Raw genomic sequence first — 15,351 nt, forward strand, 5'->3', positions numbered from 1 at the left:
CTGGTAGTTGCATGGTTCGTTAAGCTTCAGGCTAACAGAAAATTAAGCATTAACTATGGTGCCAAGTTAAAAAAAAATCTGCGAAATCAAAACCCTTAAAATTCGTCTACGAAATTTTAATAAATATCCGTGTAGAAAATCAGAACGACTCTTTCAGGCCATCTTTAAAATGTCATTGGTAAACCATACTTGATCCTAAATTCCTGTACTTCCTCAGGCCATCCGAGCATGAAACGCTGTCACCTACCCACATCCGCTGGCTGTGACGCTTGTCAAAGTGTTCTCTATCGGCTGCATGCCTAGACCACCAAAGCGTTCTGACCGGACAGTGTCACTGGAGAAGGCGGCGCGACATGTCCAGGGCGCAGATCTGGGCTCTGGTGTCTGGTGTCGGAGGGTTTGGAGCTCTCGTTGCTGCTACCACGTCCAATGAGTGGAAAGTGACCACGCGAGCCTCCTCGGTGATAACAGCCACTTGGGTTTACCAGGGTCTGTGGATGAACTGCGCAGGTAACGCGTTGGGTTCTTTCCATTGCCGACCGCATTTTACTATCTTCAAAGTAGCAGGTAAATATAATGGCTTTGTTTGGGGTGGAGGTAAAATGTGCTTTTCCCCCCGACTGTGCTGAAGTAGCTGTCTATGGCTGGCTGTTAACTCTCTGAAGACTGAGTGCTTAATCAAAGTGCCAAGATTTGCCTAGGAAGGATGGGGTGTATGAGTATTGGCTGAAAGAATGACATTTATTTTATTTGACAAAGGAGATGTAAGAATAACCTCACAGGGCTTTTGGAATACCCAGTGTGACTCCAAAGGGAAGAGTGGAAGTGACTGGATTGTTTTAAAAGTCAGTTTCAATTTGCCTTGAGTCATGGAGGAATCTTGATGGGTCAGCACCCCTATGTAGGAAACGCTCTCATTGATTTAAACTTGTCTCTCCCTCTCTTCCTCTCTCTCTCTCTCTCTGTCTCTCTCTCTCTATATATATATACACCCACAAACACACACACACACAGAGGTATCTATATGTGTGTCTGTGTATATATATATGCACACATGTGTGTATATATACATTCACATATATAACCCACACAGGTATCTATATGAATATATACACATATATTCATGCACACACATATGTAACACACATATATATGTAATATGCCATTGCTAGATTGGAACTGGCGAATGATGGCAAATTGAAACTGGCTTTTAACAATCCAACCACTTCCACTCTTTCCTTTGGAGTCACACTGAGTATTCCAAAAGGCCTGTAAGGTAATCCGTATGTCTCCTTACATCTACTTTATCCTAGATTCCTGATAACGAAGGAAGGAATTCTATTTTCAGAGGGGTTTCCATGTTTTTTTTAATGTTTGTCACAGCCTAGATATAAAACAAAATGAAACAAAAAACCATATTGAATGATAAAATAACAGCAAGAAAAATTTGAAAGCGGTTAAGTGAAAGAAAATGCTGTTTACTTTCCCCTTTGGTTACCTGATTTTATTTATCTAAGAATACATGGGGCAAGCTTTCATCGTTGCACATATTAGAAACTCTATTACAAGTGTACATATCTCAAAGAGGGAACATATATTTTTTAAGGACATTTTCATACTCCAGGATGCCTTCAGGGAAACAATTGTCATTTGCTTTCCTGTCATTATGAGAATTACTATCTGCCTCTGCTTTCTGCAAATTTGATACATTTACAAATCTGCCACAAGTTGTGGGTTTATTACCTTAAAAATTGCTCTTTGTTTCTTGGTAAAATATAGACTTTTCACAGTCAAATAGTAAAACTGTACCTTGGCCCCAGTAAAGAAAATGAAATAAAATTTTAACTAGGAAGTTACTAAAGCATAATGTGTTAGGAGATTTTGTGTCAAGTATGCACATCATTAGTCTACAATGAGTGCCAGGGGATAAAGAGAGAATACTTAACTAAATCCAGGAGATTTCTAATGACAATCAAAAGAAATATTCAAGCGTGGATGCCTCACTTAGGCCCTGAAATAACATGGACTTTCCTAAGTACCCATTTGAGGACTCCATGCTATGTCTCTCTTCAGGCTCAATTTCTAAACTTATTTTGGGTATTTCAACACTGCTCCTTCTAATATAGAACACTGCCCTAGAAACAGAGGAAAAGAAGAGCGTGTGTGGAGACCCTCTTGTCACTCTGCACCTGTTACAATCGTTCTTTCTCCAGGGGCCCCTCTTGGCCCTTTTCACCTTAGGAATCAGGTAGAAGAGATGGCATATGGTAAGTCTGTTTGTTTTTAATTGGGTTCATTTTTTATTTGTTCAATTATTATATATATATTTTGAGATGGGGTTTCTCTATGTTGCCAAGGCTGGTCTCGATCTCCTGAGCTCAAGAGAGTCACCTGTCTCTGACTCTCAAAATGCTGAGATTATAGGCCTGAGCCATCTTGCCCGGCCTCATCTTAAAAAAAAAAAAAAAAAAAAAGAAAATTGTCTTAATATGTTTCATTCTGTATTTCTTAATGAAACCCAGTTATTGGGGAAAACATGTGTTCAACTTTAGCTTCAAAGTGGGTTAAAGAACCATGGTACCTTTTACATGACTTGAACTCGCTGCTTCCCCAAACACATCATCACAGAGTTAGGCATTTTATTATGGTCCAGATATCTGTCACCCTTAACACTTTCTTATTTTTTATTTATTGTTTTTGAGACAGAACCTTGCTTTGTTGCCAAGGTTGGAGTGCAGTGGTACAATCTCAGTTCGCTGCAACCTCCACCTCCCGGGTTCAAGTGATCCTCCCACCTCAGCCTCCCAAGTAGCTGGGAGTACAGGTGCATGCCACCACACTTGGCTAATTTTTTAAAGGTTTCTGTAGAGATCAAATCTCACTATGTTACCTAGGCTAGTGTTGAACTCCTGGGCTCAAGCAATCCTACTGCCTTGGCCTCTTAACGTGCTGGGATTATAAGCATGAGCCACCACGCCTGCCAAAACTTTATTTTTAAAGTTAACTTTGTTTATTGATTGTAAAAATAATTTATTCTATCTCCTGTATACCCTGCACATAGGAGGTAATTTGAAAATCTCACCCACTGACAATGCTTCCCTAAGAACAAGTACAATTAAATTAATATAATCTCTCTACCTTCTTCATCCTGAGTCAAAATCTTTATAAATGATACACTTTGCTGCAGAAATCTGTTTTCAATGTCAGAAACACTGATTCATATTTCCAAAGGAAACGGGGATTCACACATTTGGATTTCCTTTCCCATGGAGTCATTGCTGGTTGCTTTTCTTTTATTCCTATTTGAAAACATAACAATGAGGGAATCAGGAAATCTATCTATGCCAATAATCTCTCCAACATCGCAATAATTATAAATTGAGAAAAGAACTCAGAAGTCAATGAAGAATGAAAATGGTTATATCACCTTTTAAAATAATAAACTATTTAAGCCTATATTGTCAATTTGAGACAAATCTTCTTAGACTTAGGCCAGATTAAACCTCCTCTAAGAAAGAAAAGCAGAAAATCTGTCTAAGCTGTCGCGGTTGTATTTTTTTTTTCTTGCTGATTATATAACTTCATTGCTGGAGTCATACCTTCCCATAGCTAACCCTCTTGAATGCTCCAGTGTAGCCACAGCTTTTTAGGGCTTCATTTGGATTAATAGTAACTACATCCCTTAAAAATTTGATGTGAGCAAACAGCTCTTTGGGTGAGCAGCATTTATAGCTATAGTAAAAAATACAGAGGCCACTTTCAACTGTCATTCTGTGAAATAAACCGTAGGAACACCTGCAGTTCAATTCTTATTGGAGCCTGAAAGCTTGATTAAAATCCAAAGCCAATTCACTATCTTTAGACACTAAGTCTACCATAAGCTAGGTCTCGTTTTGTTGTGTTTTGTTTTTCTGTCATATCAATGTTAATAGGAATGCTTTCACTATGAAAGTAAAGCATCTCTCATAGTAGGGAGAAAAGCAGTTCCTTCTGAGGGGGAAGACTGAATCCAAGAAGCATGGCTGCAGTGAGGGATTGAAGGAAATCCTGATCACCTTGGGACAGGGGCTGGATCTGTCATGTTCCTGTCGTGCCCCTGGCACATGCTGGGTTCCGGATATATAGCTGCAAAATGACTGAATTAACCAAATAATGAGTGAGACTACAGATGGTTCGAGATGAGGGCAAAATTGTATTCCTGGAGGAAGGCTGGAGTGTGCTGAATTGAGGAGCGAGTGAGGAAATGAGCGCAGGCAACCCGAAGGGAGGTCAGTGGATTATGACTCAGCAGACTGAGCCTGGCATTCTGGATCCTTTATGACTTGCTGTGAGACCTTGACTTCAGCCATGACACCTTCTGTGCCTCATCCATAAATTAAGAGAACGGGTCTCCAAGAGTTCCTTCAGGTATCTTTCAACCTAGAGTTCAATTCCAGAACTTCACAATGCTTCACCACCTGGCAGTAGAAGTTTCCAAAAGAATTATAGCCATAAAAGCATCCTCTATTATAATTGTTATAGTTGCTCATGGGATTAAGGTCTTTCCTTCTGTTTTTAATTTTTGTTTTTTAAGACAGGGTCTCACTCTGTCACCCAGGCTGGAGTGCAGTGGCACGATCGTGGCTCACTTCAGCCTTGACTTCCTGGGCCCAAGTGATCCTCCCATCTCAACCTCCTGAGTAGCTGGGACTATAGGCACATGCCACCATGCCCAGCTACTTTTGCTTATAAGTAATTATAATTTTGTTTATAATTTTATTTATAAACATAATTAGCTGGACATGGTAAAGACAGGGTCTTGTGATGTTGCCCAGGGTGGTCTCAAACTCCTGGGCTCCAGTGATCCTCCAGCCTAGGCCTCCCAGAGTGCTGGGATTACAGGCATGGGCCATCGTGCCCTGCCAAGGCCTTTTTTTCCCCCTTATTTGTTATCTTGACCAGCTTCCTGTGTTCCTGACTGTTTACAGTCTTCTCAGCATCTGGGTTGAGATAGGTTTAAATGACCTTAAATGACCACAAGACCCAAGTCAAAGTGCCAGGATTTCAGTGGAATGAAACCAAACAGGCATCTGGAAGCTGCAGTCAAATGATGCTGGCTGTCTGCAGGAGTGTGAGCCTTCTCTCCTCACTTTCCAGATGCTTCACCTCTCTCCCCACTCCCTTATTTGGCCATGCCATAAAAATGGGGGTAAAGAGGCCAGGCACGGTGGCTCACGCCTGTAATCCCAGCACTTTGGGAGGCCAAGGCAGGTGGATCACCTGAGGTCCGGAGTTCAAGAGCAGCCTGACCAACTTGGCGAAATCCTGTCTCTACTAAAAATACAAAAATTAGCCAGGTGTGGTGGCGGGTCCCTGTAGTCCCAGCTCTTTGGGAGGCTGAGGAAGGAGAATCACTTGAACCCAGGAAGCAGAGGTTGCAGTGAGCCAAGATCGAGCTGCACTCCAGCCTGGGTGACAGAGCAAGACTCCATCGCAAAAAAAAAAAAAAAAAAGCGGAGGGTAAAGGAATAGCACTTGCTAGAGAAAGAGGGTTTTCTGTGGGGGTTTATTCACATCTAGGGAACAGCTGGGAGCCATCTGATGTCATCAATTTAGACTTCTTGCTAGTTGGAATGTATGCCTGTGTTAGTCCACTCAGGCTGCAATAACAAAATACCATAAACTGGGTAATTCACCAACATCAGAAACTTATTTCTCATAGTTCTGGAGGCTGTGAAGTCCTAAATCGAGACACTGGCAGATTCAGTGCGTGGTGAGGGCCCATAGAGGGTACCTTCTCACTGCATCCTCACATGGTGGAAGGGGCAAGGCAGCTCTCTGAGGCCTCTTTTTTATTTTATTATTATTATTTTTTTGAGACTGAGTCTTGTTCTATTGCCCAGGTTGGAGTGCAGTAGTGCAATCTCAACCTCTGCCTCCCAGGTTAAGCGATTCTCCTGCTTCTGCCTCCCAAGTAGCGGGGACTACAGGCACCCACCAGCACACCCAGCTAATTTTTGTATTTTTAATAGAGACAGAGTTTTGCTGGGTTGTCCAGGTTGGTCTCAAAATCCTGTCCTCAAGTGATCTGCCTGCCTCAGCCTCCCAAAATTCTGGGATTACAGGCATGAGCCACCATTCCCAGCCTCTGGGGCCTCTTTTATAACAGCACTAATCCTATTCATGAGGGCTCTGCCTTCCTGACCTAGTCACCTCCCAAAGGGCTCCACCTACTAATACCATTATTTTGGGGGTTATGATTTCCACATATAAATTTGGGGGCACACAAAGAGTCACAACATAGCAGTGCCTTAGTCCGTGATTAAATAATAATAGTAAATAAATATCAAACAACAATAATGAATAAATGAAAACGAATTGCCATGTCAATGAGGGAAAATTAGGAAGTTAGATGCCTCCAAAATATTAACCCTTTTTTTTTTTTTGAGACAGAGTCTCGCTCTGTTGCCCAGGCTGGAGTGCAGTGGCGTGATCCCAACTCACCACAACCTCCGCCTCCCAGGTTCAAGCGATTCTCCTGCCTCAGCCTCCCAAGTAGCTGAGACTACAGGCTTGTGCCACCATGCCTGGCTAATTTTGTATTTTTAGTAGAGATGTGGTTTCACTATGTTGGCCAGGCTGGTCTCAAACTCCTGACCTCGTGATCCACCCACCTCAGCCTCCCAAAGTGCTGGGATTACAGGCGTGAGCCACCGTGCCTGGCCAATATTAATACTTTTAACAGATAGCTGCACCCTTGGATAACACTTACCTTTCCATTCTCTAAGATCCTGATGCTGCTTTCTGAAACTAAGTTTCATTAAATAAACTTAAGGTTAAATTTAATTTCAGATTAGTTTTTATGCTATGTCCCAAATGCATATAAAATTATTTAAAAGTATACAGAGACTGGGTGTAGTGGCTCATGCTTATAATCCCAGCACTTGGGGAGGCTGAAGCAGGAGGGTCACTTGAGCCAAGGAGTTCAAGACCAGCCTGGGCAACACAGGGAGACCTTGTCCCTACAAAAAAATTTAAAAATAGCCAAGCATGGCAGCACATGCCTGTAGTTCCAACTACTTGGGAGGCTGAGGTGAGAGGATTGCTTCAACTGGGGAGATTGAGACTGCAGTGAGCTGATATTGCACAGCTGCATTCCAGCCTGGGTGAAGTCCAAGAAGCATTCAACATGTTCCTGTTCCAACAAACAGAGGCATAATATATGTGTACTGACACAGTCATAACCCAAGGTAGGTGAATTGGACTTTCGCAGTAGAATCTAGACAGGTTGAGCCACAGTAAAATTGTCTCTGTATCAATATGGTTGGAAGAAGGCACAATGCTGAAAAGTGCCCTAGCCTCAACAGTGGTGAAGATGGCGCTGGAGCGGTCAGAATGACCTCAATTGCCATAGCAGTGGACGATTGGACTGGGGATCCTAAAGCAGTGTGCTGCAGGCTGTTCTTTCATGGAAGCATCAGAGACTTTTTAAGACATCCTGTCTCCATCCATAGTTCCTCTTTTAGAGGCCAGGACTTTATCTCATTTATCCTGGTCTCCCCCGTACCTACTGCTGTGTCTGGCTTAGAAGGCACTCAGCGAAGTTGTGTGGATTGAATAAACGGAAGGAGAAATTGTTTATTGAGTTAAATTCTGACATTTGCATTGCAGAGGGAATCTCTTCTCATGTCACCAAGTTCTAGAAAAGGGAGAAAGTCCTAGGGAAGTGTTTAGAACAAGTAAAAGAGCCATGGATTTGTTTTTGTGGTCTTTTCTTTCCTTTTTGAGACAGGGTCTTGCTCTGTCTCCCAGGCTGGGGTGCAGTGGCGTGATCACAGCTCGACCTCCTGGGTTTAAGCAATCCTCCCATCTCATCGTCCTGAGTAGCTGGGACTACAGGTGCATGCCAACCATCCGGCTAATTTTCATCTCTTTGTGGAGATGGGAATCTCACTGTGTTGCCCAAGATTATCTCAAACTCCTGGCTTCAAGCAATCCTGTCTCAGCCTCCCAAAGTGCTGGGATTATAAGCATGAGCCACCACACCTGGCCTGCCATGAATATTTTTTATGATGGTATCTAAAAAGCACAAACATTTAGAGTATTGCTTCTTGAAATGTGATCCACCAGCCAGCAGCATCTATATCTCCTGGGAGCTTGCTTGAAATGCAGAATCTCAGGCCCCACTACAGACCTATTGAATCAGAATCTGCAATTTTATAAGATCTCCAGGTGTCTTCTATGCACATTAAATGTTTGAGAAATCTTTGCCTGGAGTTTGGCCTTAGGAATGTGATGGACCCAACATTTACTAAAGGGTCTTAATCCCTCTGAGCTTCAGTGTTCTTTCCTGTTAAATGGTGATTAAAGAAGACACATATGGCCAGGCATGGTGGCTCATGCCTGTAATCCTAGCACTTTGGGAGACAAGCCAGGTGGATCGCTTGAGCGCAGAAGTTTGAGACCAGCCTGGGCAACATGGTGAAACCCCGTCTCTACAAAAAGCACACAAATTAGGTGGCCATGATGGTGGGCACCTATAGTCCCAGCTACTCAGGAGGCTGAGGTGGAAGGATCACCTGAGCCAGAGAGGTCAAGGCTGCAGTGAGCTGTGATTGAGCCATTTCACTCCAGCTTGGGTGACAGAGTGAGACCCTGTCTCAAAAAAGCAAAAAACAACAACAAATAACACAGGCAAAGTGTCTTATGTAGTACCAGACACAAGGCTCTCCATAAAGAGTGGCCATTATGTCCATGAATACCTCTTTCAATGCCTTGAAAGGTCACATCTCAGCTGTAGGAAGGTGGCTATTACTCTGCTCTATCCATTTGTTTCCAACCAGGACTGCAGTAGCTGCCTCTTAGAACGCAAAGCCTGATAGAAGCATGCCTTTGCTCCTTTGCTGCGTGTCCTGTCATATTTTTCATGATGTAAAGGATATTGTGCTCATGATGTGAAGGATATTGGACTATAGTTTGCACTTAGGATTTGCTATTTTGTATAAGGCAAGACCACCTTGCATTTCGATGTCAGTTACTCACTAAAGACATGGATCTATTCCTTGTGTCAATCACACGTTCTAATAGCTTGGAATGGGGAGAAAAGGCCCCCTTTGGGCTCCACAGGGGAAGGCAGGGCTCCTACAAGCTCAGGGTGTGTTTGGTATGCCGGGCAGCCAAAAAGAGCAAATGTTTACTTGAGTATTCTTAGTTCTGAGGGCAGGGAAAAACTTTGGGACAGACAGTTTAATATATGGGTTTGAATCATAGCTCCACATAGAGCTAACGATGCAAACTCGAGCACATTACTTAACTTCTCATAGACTCAATCTTCTCATTTGCAAATGGAGGTAATAATATGAATCAACTCATAGGGTTGTTGTCAGGGTTAAATGAAATGATAATGTAAAACACTTTACATCATGAGCAGCTGTCACAATCATAAGTTAGCTGTCATGTTATTCATTGATGACTTTAATCATGTAACATAAGGTCACTGGTTTTTAAATGAATGTATACAGTGTGTTTTACGAAGTGCTTTCACATACATTGTCATAGTTTTCCAGAAGACTGATACTCTATAGTCTCCATTTTATATACAAAGCAGCTGAGGTTCACTGGGGACCATATTTCTAACTTCCTATGGGCTTCTGCAAATCTTTTTGGGGAAATGGCCAGCATTTGGTACTAGCCCCCAAATTTGTGTTTAAGTCCCAGCTTCGCCATGTTTTGTGGACCTTAGGTGAATCCCTGGCATTTGCCCTTGTTTCCCTTTCTTAGCTGTAGGATAACGATGATAATGATGTTGTTGACAATGATGATGTCTAGTTACATGCTTCAAAAGCTTGTGGGGAAGGTCAAGGAAAAGAATCTTATTCTATGACGTAGACTAACCTGTGTTTAAAATGAACTGGGGATTTGTTTTAATCGGGTGTGGTAAGACGCACAGACATGGAAATAACTGTCAGGAAAGAAGTTTTATACTCGTCGATCCCGAGAAGCGGGAGACATGGCATGGCACGCGAGACCACGCAGGGAAGAACCAGGGTCATTCAGGAGCTGGGTGGGAAACCATGTTCCTGAGTCCTTGTGATTTTTGTGGGAAGGAATAAGCCAGGCTGGGAAAACTAAGCAGGTTTAGGATTGGCTCGTTTTAATACTTTCAGCAGGCTTTGGAGTGTAGGAGCCCCAAGTTGTCTGGTTGCCACCCTGGGGTGATTAGGGCAGGGAAATATCTGCTTAATGGGTAAACACTTGGGAAAGGAGGTCGTTGGGGGTGTGGTCTTTGGGCTGGTTGGTTTGCTTATGAAAGATGTGCTTGTGGGGGGTCATTTGCTATCTGTAATAACTGGCTAGCACTCGGGTTGGAGGAGCAGTTTCCCCCAAGTCAGCGAGGCCCCAAGTGCCAGAGCATGGAGAATACAGAAAACAGAGTTAATACAGCATAGATGCCAGAGCCTTTGCTGGTGTTTGGACTGTGGGACAGCAAGGCATGGATTTTGCTGTCCCCTACTCCTTTAAGACTTCATACTTATCTGCTTTTCTCCTGGTGAACATGTAGTGTAGAAAAGGTTCAGGTTTATCTTTCACAAGATTCATAGCTCCTCTCCCTGCTCATTGCCCATCTGGCTGTCTCCAACGCACAGCTTTCCTCGCGCCTCGTAGACTAAATTGCATCCTAAAGGAGATGTAGTTGAGGAACATCTTCTGAGCAAATGGTGTGCCGGGCTTAGTCATTTAAAACCTTCCTGCCCTTGTGCATGTTTATGTAATGTACATTATAGAAAGCGCCACTGCTCCTAAATGAACTTGGGATAATTGGCTTGAATTTCAGAAGGCAGCAGGTCTACAATTAAGCTTTTGCCAGATTTTTGTGTGCATTGCAGGAAAAATTGATTACCAAAGGTTAATAATTTGGCAAATCATTCAGCAGATTCCTGGTGCAGAATATAGGCTCTGAGGACTCAGGGAGAAACAGGACAGGGGCAGGTCTTCAGATACATGCTGTTGGGAGTAAAGCAACCATTTGGCAATTAGCCCAGAATGCTAAATGTTATTGGACGGTTAAGTTCAGGGGGACGCTGACTTCTCAAAGAGCTGAGGCTTGAACTGTCTTGAAAGATGGGCGAAGTTTCACAAGAAGTTTGCCAAGGAAAGGAGGGCATTTTAGGCTAAGGGACTCATCCAACCCAAAAATTATTAACTGCATGTTTCTGGGAAGAATGCCTAACATTTGAGCTCCCTCATCTATTTTTTGTTTTTGTTTAGTTTTGTTTTCATTGTTTTTTGTTTGTTTTGTTTTGTTGTTGGTGTTGGTGTTTTTACAGAGTCTCACTCTGTCACACAGGCTGGAGTGCAGTGGTGCTATCTCGGCTCACTACCACCTGCTCCTCCCGGGTTCAAGTGATTCTCGTGCCTCAGCACAGATGTGCACCACCATTCCTGGCTAATTTTTGTATTTTTAGTAGAGACAGCGTTTTACCATGTTGGCCAGGCTGGTCTCAAACTCCTGACCTCAGGTGATCCACCTGCCTCGGCCTCCCAAAGTGCTGGGATTACAGGCAGGAGCCACCACGCCTGGCCTGAGCACTCCCATCTGTTAAATGGAAATATTATCTACTTCAGAGGATGATGGTGAAGACTGAATGCATGAATTTGCATACAGCATCTAGAGCAATGCCTGGGACATACAAGAAAGACCTAAAAAGCAGGAGGAAGGCAAGTGCATGCAGGAACAGGAAGCACATAATTGGAATGGCTGACACCTAAGATGTGCACAGAGGGAGGGAGAATATCTGGCTGCAGATGTCGATAACAAAAGCTCCCAAAGGGACCTTTAAGCCCTACAAAGGGATCCAGACTTTGTCTGGAAGAAGCTGAAAGCTATTGAAACATTTTAAGCAGAGAATACCCATGGGGCTTACACTTAACAAAGACCCTGCAGTATTCTGTGTTAGAATCTGAGCAAAGAGCATAGCAGCGGGAATACAAAGAAAGCTATTTTGAGGCAGAATTGTTGAGTCTTGGTGACTTATGAGGAATGAGAGGGGTCAAGGATGTCTCCAAGGATTTCTGCCAGGAAACTTGATGGGCAGTGGGATAGAGAAAGCTGGTCCCAACGTAACCTCTAGTTCCTTCTCCTAGTATGGTGTTTTCCAATACGTACCAAGATCTCAGTCAGTCAGTTTCTTAACTTAATGGGGTTTGGCCTTGAAACACCAATTGTAGAGAGTGAGACAGATTAGTTTGACTGAGTTTAATTTTTTTTTAGCTGTGCTCTTTAGATGTCTAATACAAGAGGAAAATGTGACAGCTACAAAGATTAATGCAATTGTAGGTGACATTAACGGCACAGGAATAACAAAGTTAGATAGGTAATAGTCCCCAACTACTCTGTAGTCAAATTGCATAGTTCTAGTCTTGCACACCGTATATTTTAAGGGACATGAACATAAACCAATTCATTGATTCTAGAGGAGGGTGACTAGGAGGATGAGAGGTTTTGAAATCACTTCACATGGCCATTTGTTTCACCTGGAAGAAATGGAAAAAAAATATATAGGGCACAGAGTGGGAGAAGATATTGGGTAGATGTTACTAGAGAGTCCGGTTTAGGATCACTTGGAAGAAGTCATTTCTATCAGAGTTGCTCCGCAATGGGACAGGCTGTCTCACAGAGACCTGGCTAGAAGTTCCCAGAGGAGGTCGAGGGGGTTCTGCTAAGAGGCTGTAGAACCCCTTCCTGCACTGGCTGGGAAGACAGATGAGGCAATCTCTCAAGCAGTTTCCAGTATGAGAGGTCTGAGATTCTGTGCACATGTGCAAATAAACACAAATATTTAAAAATCTATGTCTTTGATTTGCATATTGACTTCAATAGTTTTGAACAACTGCCAAGCTCTGTGCTAGATAACTTGGAATACGGCAATAAAAATACCTCATCTCTGCCCTTAGATGTTCATAGCCTAGAAGGGATCATGAATTGAAGCAGTAAATGTTATATATGTTATGTTAATGCCATTCTATTTAAACCTATATGTTAATCAATGTTAGAATTAATATAAGAAGGTTGGATGCAGTGGCTCACGCCTGTAATCCCAACACTTTGGGAGGCCAAGGCGGGAGGATCACCTGAGGTCAGGAGTCTGAGACCAGCCTGGCCAACATGGCAAAACTCCACCTCTACTAAAAATACAAAAATTAGCTGGGTGTGGTGGCAGGCACCTGTAATTCCAGCTATTTGGGAGGCTGAGGCAGGAGAATCGCTTGAACCCAGGAGGTAGAGGTTGCAGTGAACCGAGATCGTGCCACTGCACTCCAGCCTGGGCAACAGAGTGAGACTCTGTCTCAAAAAAAAAAAAAAAAGAATTAATATAATTAATATAAGAAACACATAGCTCTCCATCTCTAATTGATATCTGGAAGGGTCCTAAGAAGCCCACAGTGTATGCCATCTAACCTTTTCTGGGAGAACCGACTACTACTTCTAAATCCAGGCACAGAGCCGAGTGATGGCGGGGGCAGGGGGATACAAGAGAACGAGTCCTGCCTTTAACTAAATTTCCTTGGGTTGATATTTCTAGTTTATACGCACCAAATACAGTCCATGCATAAAAACGACCCGCCATCCTACTGGGAGGCTGATTTTCTCCAGAACACAGAATGTGGACATTTGTGAGGTGGGCAGGGGAAAATGGAAGACAATTTTCTTCTTATCTTACTACGGCCAGATGTTCTCCTTTATTTCCACCGGCAAGCCTTGAGCCAGTCATATCAGGGGATTTTAGCCTGCTCTGGAGGACTCCTACAAACGTCCCCACTAAACTGACTCGGCTGCAGTGGCCGAGGTCCTTCCTTGACGCGGCGCCTGGTTCTGTGTTTGTGCCACTTTGCTCAGCCTTCCAGCTCCTGGAGGTCAGCTGCTGCCCACTCTCCTGTTTAAACCTGGACCGCAGACCTCTCACTTTTTTCCTCGCGGCTGATGTCTGGTTCCATGTGGTAGATCTGTCTTACCACGGTCCCATACCCTAACTCCAGCGTGCCTGGTGGCTCAGTTCTGACCCAGTACCTGTCCTAAACATTATGTTCTGGACGCTATTGATCTGCCTGATCCCCAGGGCCTCTCCTTTGCCTCCCTGCTTCAGCTCCTTCACCAGTACTTGCTTTCTCTCACCCCACTCCTCGGGAAGAACTGTCAAAGCATGGCTCCTAGCTGTGAGAATTTGGGGGAAAATGAGAAGGGGGAGTGCACATGCGTGTGTGTGTGTGTGTATGTGTGTGTATCCATTTTTTCATCTGGAAAAATATGCATGTTATCCTAGTGGCTCCCTCTATTCCAGCTTCAAGTCTGGGGTGTCCGTGACAGCAGGTGTGGAGCCCGAGAAAGAGTGTCCTCCCCAGGAGTCTTCCCCTCCCACCTGCAGCATCAAAGCTGCCCTGCTGGGGTGCAGCCATGCCGCCTCTCCCTTGCCAGGCTCTTTCTGCCTCTGCTTCCTGTGCCTGCGGCGAGAGGTGGGGGTGATCTGCCTTTGCACAGGTGCTAAGCTACCCAGCTTTTGCTCCAGTTCCATCCAGGATTATGAAATAAACTTAAACTAGACTGCCCACACCACACAGGCACACACATGCACACGCATACACCAGGCAGGTTCTACAGCTAACTACTCATACACACAATCTCTTATCATGCAGACACCTCAACACACTACACACACACACAGAAAAATACACACTCACCATACAGTCAGCACATACACATCACACATACATGTGGGCAACACACACATACACAAACATAGCCAGCCATTTGCCATGCAATCATACACACAGGCACACACAGATGTGCATTCACCATACAGGCAGGCACCCCACACATATACACCCATTGATCCAAATACAACAATGCAAGCTCCACATGTAACTACCTACATACACATACACCATGCACCTTGCAGACACCTCATACATGTCACACGCATAGTCATTGGAGGGAAAGAAAGACTTAGAGACCAAGATTTTCACAGACAGTGAGGAATGTGACCCCCCTGGACAGAAAGAGCTGGGGATGGCTGCTTACCCACACCATGCTCAGAAGTCATTCATATTGGGGCAGGGGTCAGCACAGAAAAGTTAGCTCCTGCCTCCCCAGATGCTTCTCATAGGCCTATGGGGGCACCTAGAAGTGACGTTCCATCATATCATCATCTTTGTCCACTAAGCCATAGTATTTTATTTTATTATTTTATTTTGAGGCAGATTCTCTCTCTCTCTCGCCCAGTTTGGAGTTCAGTAGCGCGATCTCGGCTCACTGCAGCCTCCACCTCCCAGGTTCAAGTGATTCTCGGTCCTCAGCCTCCCAAGTAGCTGGGATTA

The 15,351-nt window shown here is 43.9% G+C and overlaps 1 protein-coding gene across 1 annotated transcript in view; it reads left to right on the forward strand.

Moving 5' to 3' along the window:
• The first annotated feature begins 253 nt into the window (after positions 1–253).
• The window catches only part of CLDN10 (claudin 10), a 145,268-nt gene continuing 130,170 nt past the window's right edge, over positions 254–15,351 (forward strand). The window contains exon 1 of the mRNA XM_009427137.4: positions 254–567. Within this exon, the coding sequence (XP_009425412.1) occupies positions 354–567 (214 nt within the window). The 5' untranslated portion in view covers positions 254–353. The remainder of the gene's footprint in view (positions 568–15,351) is intronic.

The sequence above is a fragment of the Pan troglodytes genome, chromosome 14 (assembly GCF_028858775.2).
Source record: "Pan troglodytes isolate AG18354 chromosome 14, NHGRI_mPanTro3-v2.0_pri, whole genome shotgun sequence".
In the NCBI taxonomy this organism is placed as follows: Eukaryota; Metazoa; Chordata; class Mammalia; order Primates; family Hominidae; genus Pan; species Pan troglodytes.